Genomic DNA, 14233 nt, shown 5'->3' with positions numbered 1-14233 from the left:
ATGTGTGCTACTGAGGAAACTCCTCCTGCAGTATGGTGGCTTTAAATGTAAACCTGTCCAGCATTAAAGCAGCAGAATGATGCTCTGCTGCTGTGTTGTTCTGAGCAAATGTGCTTTTTCAAGAAGAAGTTTATATATAAAAATCCCCTTTAATAATTTAAGGTTTTTTTGTTTGTTTGTTTATTTTGAATAAATATTTGTTTTACTGAGTTTACTTGACCTGACCGGAAAAAACAGAACAAGGATAGTATGAGAATAGAGAGGAAAAGGAAAGTAAACAGAAAACAAAGAGGAGCGAGAAACACACCGGAAAGGAAATGCTGCAATGTTATCATACATTTTAAACCAGGGGGCTGCTGTCCTTAAGGTTTTCCATGTATCCCTGTTCCAACACACCTGGCTTCCATTAAATGGATCTAACAAACAATGAAGTTTGCACAATGACGGAGTCAGGTGTGTTGGAGCAGGGATACATGGAAAACCTGCAGGACTGTGGCCCTTCTGGAGCTCGCCACCCCTGTTCAAGACCATTGGCTACACCTGTACAGGAACATAAAGGGCATCTCATGGCTTGGTTGCAACTTATTGTAATGTTCAATTATTTGGTTTTATGTCATATATGTATATATATACACACACATGCACACACACACACACACACACACACATAATATAGGACCGTGTCTGCTGGTAACAAGAAACCAGATTTGGAAAGCACTGAGATGTATAAAGAGCAAACATAGAAAAATATCAGAATTCTGTGACTAAAGTCAGATTTCTGACTTTTTTCTCAGAATTTTATTTTTTTCCTAATACTCTTCCGTACATCTAAAACCAGAAACACACACACAAATAAATTAACAGAAAATGTCTGTAACTGAGTTAACCTACAGGACAACACAGTGACTGTGTCAATAGGGAGAATGCAAAAAGTGAAAAGAAAATTAGATAGTGTTAAAAATTCATCTCAAACTCCTGCATTTCAGCAGGAACATGCAAACTTTTTGTTGTCTGAGCAGCAACTAGTTGTTCAAGGTAAAAATATTCGTTTCATCTTTACATCCAGAGTATTTCATCTTTCTCAGCATATGGGACACAATGGACTTACACTTTGTTATATGTATATATATATGTATATATATACTATATATATATATGTATATATATACTATATATATATATATATATATATATATATATATATATATATATATATATATATATATATATATATATATATATATATATATATATATATAAATATATGCCCTTCTTTAGAAAAAAAACACAAGAATCCAGCATCTGGTTTCTACTTTATAATCTTAATAAATTTATATTCCTTTGTGGTCATTTTAAACCATCATGTCATATTGTGGCAGCAAAACAGATTCTGGAGCTCTTTTGCAGATAATATGAAATATCCACGCATAACTCCACCTCTGTAAGGAGGCGGCAGTGCATAATGAATTCTACATGCAGGGTATAAATCTCTTTTGGCACAGCCCATTAGTCATAGTGTGAGTCACAGAGAGCAGCTTGTCTTTTACAACGCTGGATAAAGTTGTTGAATGAAAAAGGAAGAACTCAGCGTTTAATGCCGCTTGACTCTGGGAGCTAAGGCCTTTGGGGCAGCTGTTGATAATGAGGAGAATGATGTCATCAGCGAGCCTCTCAGCGTGCCACTTGGCGGCGAGCCACAAGCAAAGAAAGGGTCACACAAAGGAAGAAAGGAAGAAGTAGCTGATCTGAAGATCCCATACAAAGGGAGACAGTAAAGGGATGTTCTGTTGGGATAAATGAAACCATCAGTCAGCTTCACCTCACTTTGCAGATGTTTCTAATCTCATACATGAGAAATGTATCTATATCATCTAAATGCCAAGTTTTGGGTTTCTTCGGGTCAAATGGGAGATGATCTTTTTACATGGATATGAAATAATGCCACCGATCAGTGTGTTGCGGAATTATGGGTTAGGAAATGTGGTTGAAGCACCAGATATGAATGCATGAAAATCACTCGTGCGTTAGATCAACTGAACTCCTGTTGTTCCAAGATCTTATTAAACCAAAGGAGGATTTATGTCATTGTCGCCACTTGGATGGTTGGATTTGTCAGTTTGGCAAGTTTACTGAGAAACTTCGCAGCTGATTGGGATAAAACCTGACAGACTCAGTCTGTGGATTAAAGAAGTGGAAATCAAAGTTTGATCCAGATCTCCTTAGAAATGCAAAGTGGAGTCTCATTTATCCTTTACGGCGAATACACATGCAGACAGAGTCTTCTGTCCATCTTCTGCAGCGTTTTTATGTGTATGTACCAGATGCATACCCGGTGGGAGAAAACGAAACTCCCCCCGGAAGCCATAGGGGGCAGTGTAGCGCAGTGCGACCTTCCCAAAGGAACAACGAAGAAAAGAGAATTTAATGGCCCCGCAGACCACCTTCTACTGTGTGGCTTGTCTTGTGTCTCTGTCTGAGAATGCAGACTATTACAACCTCCTCTACTTTCTCCACGTTTGCTTTATTACATTCGAATGCACTAAGTCACATGTTGGCATGAGTGTTAGTAAATGCTTCCACTAGAGGGCGGTGCAGAGGTCAGAGTTCACCTGTCGGTTCAGACAACAGCAAACACGGCAACAGTGGAGGAGATCTAGTTACTAATTTATCTTCAACACAGAGAAATAGGCGGTGCAGCAGACGGCGGTGGTCTGTGTGGGCAATGTACACACCTTCACATCTTTTTCTTCTTTGTTGGTTCTTCACCAGCTTTACTGCACAACACAACCCCCATTTTCCGTTTACTACACCTGCCTGTGAATTTACAACAGTGGTGCCCACATCCAGACCTTGACATCTCCTATCCTCCAACTTTTAGACGGATCCCTTCTCCAACGCACCTGAAACAAACAAATGTTTCGTTACCAGGCCTTTGAAGAGCATGTGCACGTGCATATGGGATCCCAGATTTGGGAAGTAACAGCATAGAACTGTGAATTTTAGCAACATGCAGTCTTTATCCATGTCAGTGAAGCTGTTGGACTTGCAGCCCTTATTTGCCAAAAATCCCAGCTGTTACAGAAAACCTGAGCTATATGGAAGGATGGAATCAAATGTTTTTGTCTCTGAAGCGCTGGAAGTTGTGAATGGAAGCCTAGAACTTCCCATCGGGGGTCGTGGACCACAGGAACCCTGGGAAGCAATGCGTCAGCCTCATGTTCTCTCCAGATGCTTTGCTTTCATTTCAAACTAGGAGCAAGGGGCCGGTGGTGGGTGGGTCGCTGGATGGATGGGTGGTGTGAGGGGAAGCAGATTGAAGCCAAAAAGAGATGTAATGGAGGAACGGAGTCCCCCCCACCCCCCTCGCCATCCAAACACTGTAAAAAACAGTAAAACCTTCCCTTCAGCGAGAAGTCTGCTTCAGTCTGACACGAGAGCCGCCACTCCTAATGGATAATTACAGGCCAAACCCAAACTCTTCAGTCAATGATGTCGTACTCGCGCCTGCCGGCTTTTCATTGCTTGCCAACAAATCATTACTGCATTCTTATAATTTACAAGTGTGTGTGTGTGAAGGTCGGTGTAGTTTGCAATTGTTTCTCTCCTGGAATGCCAACAGATGAAATGCATGAGCAGACATTTCTTTCCCTTTCAGAATTTAAACATTTGCATCCATGTTCGAGTTTGTACGACCCGTATGCAACCCATTGTACACGACACTTCCGGTACGGTTGTGTGTGAACATTTTCCAGACTGGATGAGAGCTGGGAACGACTGGGTGTGGAATAACCTGATGTTTGGATGAATAAGGAGCAATTCTCTCCTCTCTTTTCTTCAGGAAGCAGATTCTGGCTTTTCAGGGAGGCCAACCTTGAACCTGGATACCCTCAAGAGCTGGTTGAATATGGTCAAGATATTCCATATGACCGAATAGACACAGCCATCTGGTGGGAGCCAACCGGCTTCACTTACTTCTTCCAAGGAGATCTGTAAGAAAACCTTTTGTCTCTTAGCCTCACATTAAGTTTCTCTTATTCACCTGCTTACCGATTTCTTAAGCCATGTTCACTTTATGTCTGTTGTTTCATGCAACAAATGTAAAACAAGTTATATATACTCTAGTATTTATAGACCACAGTCTAGGAATATTAAAATTACTTGATTTCATAATTAATTGAAGTACTAAATGCCACAGTTAATCAATATGTGGCATGTCTCAGTGGTAGCGTATGGCAGAGGAAGAGTTTTCCCTCCAAACAAACATGAAACATCCCCGTCAGATTTATTTGGTTGTGGAAAAATGGTCAAGGTGTCATTGTGGAGGTCGGCCTCCAGGCTGTAAAACATAACAATAAAAAGTTGCAGTGAAGGGAGGAAAAAGAGGAAATGTCACGCTGGCGTGAAGGTGAGGACCCAAATGCAGAAGACGGGAGCCGCAAGTGGAGAAAAACGGTCTTTAATCCCAAAAAAACCAAACTGAAGGGAATAGGAGGTGACAAAGTCTAACAAAATAAACCAGCAATGATGAACAGAAATCAAGAGGTATAAATCCACAGGAACAAAACGAGACACAGGTGGAGTGAATGAACTAATCGAGAGCAGGTGAACGAATGAACAGGAAACCAGGCATGAGGGAGCTAAACAAGCAAAACTACAAACTAAATCAGGAAACCAGAACTAGAAGAAACACGTGAAATGTCACATCATGACAGGAAATGTTTCATAATCACCAGCTTTAAACTCTAATGTAAAGTTAAAGGATTAAATGATGAACATTTACATTATTTAACACTGAAGTGGGTTTGACGAAGCTAGCAGGTAATGTCCCCCATCGGAGGATGATGTTTTTAGCTGCAACAAGTTATTTCACACCAACAGTGAGTCGCTTCTCATGTCTTAAACAATCATGTTGGTCGACACATCCCGATGTGCAGAAGGATTTAACTTCCTGGCATGAAGCTGAGAAAGCATCTAAGAAGATGCTGGAAGTGTACGTTAGCATGCTAACATGCTAAAATAAGAAGTTAGAACCGCCAGCTTGTTTACATCTGTTCTGCCTAAAACAACAAAATGCAGTTTTTACACTTTTTTATACAGTAAATATTCAAACAGATTTCTGTTACTTCTAAGTTTTTATCCCTGGATTGGTCTTCTGGACTTCCAACAATGCTCTGTGCATGTTCAGGAGGATCAGCAGAAACGTTTAAACGTCTCTTCTCTGAGAAAGAAGACGAAGCTCTCCTTCTGCTCTTCTGTAGAACACACATTTCAATAACACGTTTATGTGTGAGCCCACTTCAGATCCGCCCGCGCAGCCGGCCCAATGTAAGCACCGCACGACCAACTGCGTTAAGATTCGCCGGGTATTTATACTGAGAACATCTTTCAGTGTTTCCTGGAAGCAGTTTGTTGTACACCCTTCATGTACGCGCTGCTCTTCGTCAGGCGATGTCCAGTTTTTGTTTAGAGAGTTGATAAACAGCAACAAGTCTGGGCTGCTGTGTGCAGGTACTGGCGCTTCAACGAGCAGTCCCGCTTGGTGGACAGAGGATACCCGAAGTCAATCAGCGTCTGGGGATCCTCCGTTCCATCCACGCCCAAGGGGGCCTTCCTCACTGATGATGGGGGTGAGCTCATAGGTTCATAAGTGTGTGTGTGTGTGTGTGTGTGTGTGTGTGTGTGTGTGTGTGTGTGTGTGTGTGTGTGTGTGTGTGTGTGTGTGTGTGTGTGTGTGTGTGTGTAGGAGACTGAGACATGCCTGAAACAAAGGATCAGGGTGTGGTCATGCTGGAGAGGGAGGGGATGTGTGAGATGTTTTTTGGAATAAAAACGGTGAACTTCTGGGATATTTTGTCGTATTTATTCTGCTTTGCTACCATTTGCAGCGTACACCGTCTTCTACAAGGGTTCCAAGTACTGGAAGTTCGACAACCACCGTATGAAGAGCGAATCGGGTTACCCCAAGTCCATCCTGAGAGATTACATGGGCTGCAGCGTGGACCTGGACCCCGACAGGGACACAGACTCTGGCCGCAAATATCCAGACGTCAACCATCCGCCGTTTAATCCGGACGCAGGACGCGACGGAGACAAAGGCCGAGACGGAGACAAAGGCCGCGAGCGAGACGGGACGGATCGCAAAGGAGCCGACAGAGACACGGGCAAAGGCTCGGACAGCGACAAGGACGAAGACTACCGGGAGGGCCGGGAAGAAGACACCAACGAGGTGGACGTGGTGCTGAAGGTGGACGACAGCGAGGAGAGGACCATGAACATTCTGATGGTCACCATCCCGCTGGTCCTGGTGCTGTGCATCCTGGGACTCATCTACGCCATCATCAACACGCTGCAGAGCAAAGGCGCCCCACGGCTGCTGGTGCACTGCAAGCGCTCGCTGCAGGACTGGGTCTGACCCTGACACCAGGACACACTGGACTTTGAACTTGAATCAGACTTTAGATTACCCCCCCCCATCCCATCCAGTGATCCAGCTGACTCGCGTCTCTCTGCTCGACGGCTCCTGCAGCTCTTAGCACATGTGGTAGTAGATCCATGCAGATCCTGGACTGACACATCCACACACACACACACACACAAACACACACTGAAAGCAAACATAAATGATGTCTTACATGTACACACACCTGGACACACACACATCACCCTCTCCTCGTCCTGCGTCCCATGGTGCTCTACAAAGCAGCGACTGTAGTCTATTTATATGAGAGAACTTTGCACATTGTTGTTTTTTATTTTCTTCTTTTTTCATGTTGTTTTGTTTCGGTTCATTCTGTGTGACTTTGTTTTGTTGTTGTTATTGTTATTGTTTCTAAACCAGGAAGGCCGCTCTATTCTCCCCCCCTTCCCCTGATCTCAGCGGGGGCTTTTTTCCAGCCTGATAACTTGGCATCTGCTCATGTCATCTTTCTTGTGACAACAGAAAGAAATGCCGACAGATCGCGGCGCTTCGGCTTTCCGCTCAGTGCTGCTCGTTTTTCCTTCTAGGTGAAGCATGTCAGCGGCAGGCAAGTGGGTAGCAACAGACTTTTGCAGCACTAGTTTTGTGTTTTTGTACAAATTATTACAACTAACATCATAGTTTTGGCTTTTTACAGCCCTGTACAACTTTTACACCTTCCTGTAAGGTTATTCTTCCAGTAGTGGGAATAACTTAACAGGCTGTCAACACTGCATGCATCTGTGGGGAGTTCATTTTCACTTTATCCGTCACATAAGATGATGATGTTGATAATCTGGTTATTCTTGAACTGTGGGACCCTTTGGGTTTTTTTTCGCCAAGCAGATGACATGATGAAGATGTTAAATGTGAAGCGAGAGGAACTGGAAGCAGCTCTCAGTTTGGCTGTAAACACATCCCACCCTGTTTGTTGTGATCATGCAGGACAGCGAGGAGGCTCGTTTGGAAAGCTCCGTTCAGCGTCAGCAGTCACGTTTTATGAGAACAAGATTAAAACAGAAAAATCAGTGCTTGGAAAACCAGAACCAGGTTGTAATAAATTCCAATTCTTCCTAATGCTCAGACACGTAAAGCCTTATTTTCCTTCTCTATCTTCCGCTCACTCAGCCGGACCTTCTTTCTTTACCTTATTTGGAAACTTAAGATCTTCTGGTTTAAAGGGTAAACAGACTTTAAAGGACCTCTTCGCCTTGCTTTTTAGTTACGGAGTTAAATCTCCACATGCTTCTTTTCTGTCAACACTGCGACCTTTGCTTTGTTCTGCAGAGATGGGCTCTTGCTGAATGTAAAAAGCCAGTTTACCGTGAAATTACCCAGGAGAGGAAGCATTTATTGTCTGTGTGAGACATAAAACAAGGCTGGAACAAAGCAAAGCAGTTGCAGGGTTCAGCTAATGTTCTCTGTACCTTCCAAAAGGCTGTCAACTTCTATATTTTTCTTTTCAAAGACCCATTTAGAAACCCCCTGTGACGACCTCGGTGCTGGGAAGTTGGGGTATCCATGGGCACCAGGGTGGGCTCAGACCTCTCAGGCTCATGTGAGCACAGGCTAATCCTCTTCATCAAAAACAGCAGGTGTGTGCAAATGCCGTTAACCTCTGAGACCTCCGACGGCAACCTTTACCACCCCGAACCGAAACGCTCTCCGGTTGTCTTTCATCTCTCCTGAACAAAGGAGCCGCAAAAATGTCTTTCTTATCCACTCATCCTGCGTCTTCCAAAATCAACCATTTACTTCTAAAAAGTTCAGTTTCTAATAATAAAACTTTAATAATGATAGTTTTTCTGAGAAAAAATGGAAAGCAGTTGTTGCCATGGATACATTACACTGAAAACGGGCTTGATTTTAAAATAGGAAGTAAACTGGAGCTGAAGTTAGAAAATCAGCAGCGTTTTTGGTCTTTTTTTGGTCATTTAAAATAGATTAAGTTTAGTTTAACTCCTAATCTTAATGACAGGAAGGCTTATGTTAGCCGGCGTTGCCAACAGGGGAAGGTTCAGGTTACGCAGACATCGCCGAAGAGGAGAGAGGAGATCCAGAATTTCCTGCAGCTGAAGTAAGACTAGAAGGGGGAAGGGACCTAGTCAGCGCCCTTCCCATCCCTCCTCATGGGTTTTATCCCATAAGGAAGGATGGGAAGAAGAAAAAAGAGATAGAGGAGACCTGCCAGAGCTCAAATGACCCAAATTCTCCTACTGAGCCCGACAGCAACGACAACCAGGCAGAGAGACTTCCAGTCAGTGCCTGGTTGAAGACGACTAGATGGAGAACTTTGTAGCTGCTGGCGTGGCTCATTGCCATCTGGAGAACCTGCACATTCAGAGCATTTAAGATTCGCCGCCTCTTCTTTTGTGGCTTTCAGACGGTTTGCTGACAGACGTTCAGCGCCCGGCCTCCCATGAAGGCGAAGACAGGTGGAGGCAGACGCAGTTAACAGGATACTGCTAGTGAAAGGCAGAGAAGGAAACGCAGAATCAGCCTTCACCAGAAGTCTGACGATTGATCTGAGGCAGGTCGATCACAGTTGCTAGGAAACGGTGTCCTGTGTCCATCGCTCACCTCATCATCATTGAGGTTTTTGTGGGTGGGGGTTGGCGGACGCAGCTAATCAGCGTTAAAAGCAACCCCCGCCCTCGCTTCCACTGTCCTCTCATGTCCTGTGCTTCCATTGGTCCAACGTCAGACGGCGTTCAGACCGCCGAGCGTCTGGACACGCTGAGAAACTGCAGACTCACTGGCAGGAACATCTGAGCCCTCCTCCGTTTCCTCCACGGCAAATCATGCTTTAGTGTCAGGACACCACCCGGAAGACGAGCACGGAAAGGTCAGGGGAGAAATCTGTCCGGGTTGATTGATGCGCGTTTAGGTGTGTGTGTGTGTGTGTGTGTGTGTGTGTGTGTGTGTGTGTGTCGGTGTTCAGTTAATCAGCTGTACTCTCCATCAGCGAGGACTGTTCTCTGATTGTAAATCTCCTTCCCCGCCCTTCTGCGTACTCAGCCCGGCTCTCCAAGCCCGAGGGGATCGTAATAACAACAATGGCCTTCTCTCTTCCCCTCTCTCTCCTCCCTCTGTTTTCTCTCTCTCTCTCCAAGACAAACTCACACAAACACATTATTGTCTCCCTGAGCCTCACCCGCTTCCCCTCCTCCCAGTAAGGAAACCAGTCCAAGGTCCAGCCTCACACAGCAGCGCCTCCTCCTTCAGCTGTGGGGAGATTGGTTTAAAGAAGCAAAGTGAAACCCGCCGTACCTGCCGGCTTCCTGCAGACTGATGGTCAAATTTCATGTTTCTGCTCATTTTGTGGCGTAGTTGTAGTTGGGACTGGCGGAGCTCCTCTCAGGAGTTTCTGTAAAAACAGCGTGCTGCGCGGTCGTGACTCCGCCCTCACTCGGTCCAGACTCAGTCGTGACTTGGCCCTGACTCGGTCCAGACTCGGCCCTGACGCGGTCCTGACTCAGCCCTGATTGGGTCCAGACTCGGCCCTGACTCGGTCCAGACTCGGTCGTGACTTAGCTCTGACTTGGCCCTGACTCGGTCCTGACTCGGCCCTGACCCGGCCCTAACCCAGCCCCGACTCTGTCCTGACTCGGCCCCAACGCAGTCCTGACTCGGTCCTAACTCAGACCTGAGCGGTCCTGAGTCAGGCCTGACTCGGTCCTGACCAGACCTGAGCGGTCCTGATTAGGCCCTGACTGGGCCCTGATTCGGTCCTGACTCGGCCCTGACTCGGTCCTGACTCGGCCCTGACTTGGCCCTGAGCAGACCTGAGCGGCCCTGACTGGGCCCTGACTCGGCCCTGACTTGGCCCTGAGCAGACCTGGGCGGTCCTGATTCGGCCCTGACTCGGCCCTGACTCGGTCCTGATTCGGCCCTGACTCGGTCCTGATTCGGCCCTGACTCAGCCCTGACTCAGTCCTGATTCGGCCCTGACTTGGTCCTGAGCAGACCTGAGCGGTCCTGATTCGGCCCTGACTTGGCCCTGAGCAGACCTGAGTGGTCCTGACTCGGCCCTGACTTGGCCCTGACTCGGCCCTGACTCGGTCCTGATTCGGCCCTGACTTGGTCCTGAGCAGACCTGAGCGGTCCTGATTCGGCCCTGACTTGGCCCTGAGCAGACCTGAGTGGTCCTGACTCGGCCCTGACTCAATCCTGATTAGGCCCTGACTTGGCCCTGAGCAGACCTGAGCGGTCCTGACTCGGCCCTCACTCGGTCCAGACTCAGTCGTGACTTGGCCCTGACTCGGTCATGACTTGGCCCTGACTCGGTCCAGACTCGGCCCTGACGCGGTCCTGACTCAGCCCTGATTGGGTCCAGACTCGGCCCTGACTCGGTCCAGACTCGGTCGTGACTTAGCTCTGACTTGGCCCTGACTCGGTCCTGACTCGGTCCTGACTCGGCCCTGACCCGGCCCTAACCCAGCCCCGACTCTGTCCTGACTCGGCCCCAACGCAGTCCTGACTCGGTCCTAACTCAGACCTGAGCGGTCCTGAGTCAGGCCTGACTCGGTCCTGACCAGACCTGAGCGGTCCTGATTAGGCCCTGACTGGGCCCTGATTCGGTCCTGACTCGGCCCTGACTCGGTCCTGACTCGGCCCTGAGCAGACCTGAGCGGCCCTGACTGGGCCCTGACTCGGCCCTGACTTGGCCCTGAGCAGACCTGGGCGGTCCTGATTCGGCCCTGACTCGGCCCTGACTCGGTCCTGATTCGGCCCTGACTCGGTCCTGATTCGGCCCTAACTTGGCCCTGACTCAGCCCTGACTCAGTCCTGATTCGGCCCTGACTTGGTCCTGAGCAGACCTGAGCGGTCCTGATTCGGCCCTGACTTGGCCCTGAGCAGACCTGAGTGGTCCTGACTCGGCCCTGACTCGGTCCTGATTCGGCCCTGACTTGGCCCTGACTCGGCCCTGACTCGGTCCTGATTCGGCCCTGACTTGGTCCTGAGCAGACCTGAGCGGTCCTGATTCGGCCCTGACTTGGCCCTGAGCAGACCTGAGTGGTCCTGACTCGGCCCTGACTCGGTCCTGATTAGGCCCTGACTTGGCCCTGAGCAGACCTGAGCGGTCCTGACTCGGCCCTGACTCGGTCCTGAGTCGGACCTGACTCGGCCCTGACTCGGCCCTGACTCGGTCCTGAGTCGGACCTGACTCGGCCCTGACTCGGCCCTGACTCGGTCCTGATTCGGCCCTGACTTGGCCCTGAGCAGACCTGAGCGGTCCTGACTCGGTCCTGAGTCGGACCTGACTCGGTCCTGACTCGGCCCTGACTCGGTCCTGAGTCGGACCTGACTCGGCCCTGACTCGGCCCTGACTCGGTCCTGATTCGGCCCTGACTTGGCCCTGAGCAGACCTGAGCGGTCCTGACTCGGTCCTGAGTCGGACCTGACTCGGTCCTGATTCGGCCCTGACTTGGCCCTGAGCAGACCTGAGCGGTCCTGACTCGGTCCTGATTCGGCCCTGACTCGGCCCTGACTCGGTCCTGAGTCGGACCTGACTCGGTCCTGATTCGGCCCTGACTCGGTCCTGACTCGGCCCTGACTCGGTCCTGATTCGGCCCTGACTTGGCCCTGAGCAGACCTGAGCGGTCCTGACTCGGTCCTGAGTCGGACCTGACTCGGTCCTGATTCGGCCCTGACTTGGCCCTGAGCAGACCTGAGCGGTCCTGACTCGGTCCTGACTCGGCCCTGACTTGGCCCTGGTGACCGACCTCTTTCCTCTCATTTGGCTTATAAACCTGCTCCTCTGTTAAAATCTCCTCCAGAAAGCAGGAATTCTGCTCCTCTTTCCACACTTTGCTCTGTGAATTCTCCAGCCCTCTCCTCTCATGTGTTCCTTTGTCTTTAAATGACGGCAGACTGTAAGAACTCCTCATCACAGCTTTGTGTTTGCAAACAAGGAAACGCCAGATTGATCTAAAATGGACTGAATTGAACACAACAGGGTTGTTTTTGCTTGAACGGATTTGGCTCGTGGTGCGATGAGCCGAGGGAGACGAGGAACGAGAGACTCTGGGTCGTGCCGATGCTTCTCTTTTCCCAGAATGCATCTCAACTTGCTCACTGAGCCCATCCTCCTTTAAAACCACTCGATTTTATATCACCTCTTGAGCGCTCGCGCTGGGAATGAGGGAAAAAATGGCTGACAAAAGACTTTCAGCATCTGAGTAGTGACTTTGTCCCGGATGAGTGCAGCAGATCAGCACTTCTTCTACTGCAGACAGACTCTAAAACTGCCGATCAGGCTACTTTAAAATAACGCCTCCATCCTCTGGTTGCAGCTACAGTAGAGAGTAGAGTCTGATGGATTCGGTCATCACTAGAACTGGACCCTTTCAGAGGTCTGTCTTCATCACCGCCTGAGTAATGGTTCAATCATTTCCTGGAAAGAAGAACTTTACCTTCAGCGCCCCCCACCTCCCCGCCGGGGGGTCCGATGAAGCTGAAGAAGAAATCGCAGCTCAACACAATGATTATTATTTACATTTTTTTTTGTGCATTTTTCTCTCTCAAACTTGATTCGACTTTTATTTTTATGTAACAACATTCCAATTAGGTTTTTGGATTGATTTTAGTGATTTTTTTCTCTATAGAAAATGTAAGATTTTATACATTTGTGTTGTGTGTTCACCTCTAGTTGAGTGTGTTAACAAGCCATGCTGGACATGTACACATTAAAAACTGCTCCGAGAAATATTCAGTTTTAAGCGTCTTTTTTTTTTTAACTTTGTGTCTCATCAGTGGAGAATATAGAGCTACAGTTCCAGACACACACACACATAGAGCATACATACCCTCTTCCTGCGGTGAGGTCACTATTCAGAGGCGCTAGCTTCCTGTCTCACACGGGACAGGCAGCAGAATGGCCTTATGGGCCGTGGGAGGAGGGGTGGGGGGTGGGGGGTGCAGCGGTGTCTGGCGGTTCGCCAGGAAACCACATGAGCGGCAGGAAGTCAGCAGGTCGCTGGAACGGCCAATAAGAAACCAAGCGGGGAATAGTATCACACTGAGAGGAAGTTCATTGTTCATAGCAGCACCATGGATGTTAACCAAACATCAGCTACAGATCTGAATTAAATGTTTTGGTCACGCCTCCACCTCCATTCTGTTTAAATTTATCACCAAACTTTGTGTTAAAGCAAAGTCGAGGTGTGTGTGCACAAACTGGTGAGGACATGCAACAGCTTAGATCAGCTGCATCGAGGCTTTCTGAGCGGGAGCTGATCTACACTTTCTCTTCTATAACAAGTCCTAAACAAGCATCCATGTTGTTTTCCTGCAGCTCAACACCCTCTGTGATGTTTCTGAACCACCTGTTGAATCTTGTGCAGCTGCAGAAGAGGTGTGTGTGTTGAGCGCTGTCAGCAGGGTGGAGCTTCATGAAGACAGCCGTAGGGGTCTTATAGACTGGCGCCGATGGCAGATTTACTAGCTACTACAAAAACAACAAACTGACTCTTCTTTAGTCTGAATACACCTGAACGTTGCAGCCTGTCTTCAACCCCAGTCCCACATATTCACATACCGAGGTCGTGACCCGCCAGGATAAATGGTCGGTTTATGTAAACACAGAGTGGAGCGACAAATAAATCTCTGATTAACATGCACAGTCAGCACTTATCAGTTTGTGTTTATCTTTTTTTTTTTTTTTTTTTTTTTTTTTTTTTGTCTTGTCCAGCATTTAGACAAGCAGAATGATGGTCTGGATGCTGTGTTCTGCTGAGCAAATTTTCTCTGACAAGGGAAGCTTTATAGTTTGTG

General features: G+C 47.8%; 1 protein-coding gene across 1 annotated transcript in view; it reads left to right on the top strand.

Moving 5' to 3' along the window:
- The window catches only part of mmp15b (matrix metallopeptidase 15b), a 39066-nt gene extending 27501 nt beyond the window's left edge, over positions 1 to 11565 (top strand). The window contains exons 8-10 of the mRNA XM_079247264.1: positions 3839 to 3989; positions 5509 to 5627; positions 5886 to 11565. Of these exons, the coding sequence (XP_079103390.1) occupies positions 3839 to 3989; positions 5509 to 5627; positions 5886 to 6412 (797 nt within the window). The 3' untranslated portion in view covers positions 6413 to 11565. The remainder of the gene's footprint in view (positions 1 to 3838; positions 3990 to 5508; positions 5628 to 5885) is intronic.
- The last annotated feature ends 2668 nt before the right edge of the window (positions 11566 to 14233 follow it).

The sequence above is a fragment of the Telmatherina bonti genome (genome assembly GCF_933228915.1).
Source record: "Telmatherina bonti genome assembly, chromosome: 1".
Classification (NCBI taxonomy): Eukaryota; Metazoa; Chordata; class Actinopteri; order Atheriniformes; family Telmatherinidae; genus Telmatherina; species Telmatherina bonti.
This window is presented reverse-complemented; position numbering and strand designations above follow the sequence as displayed.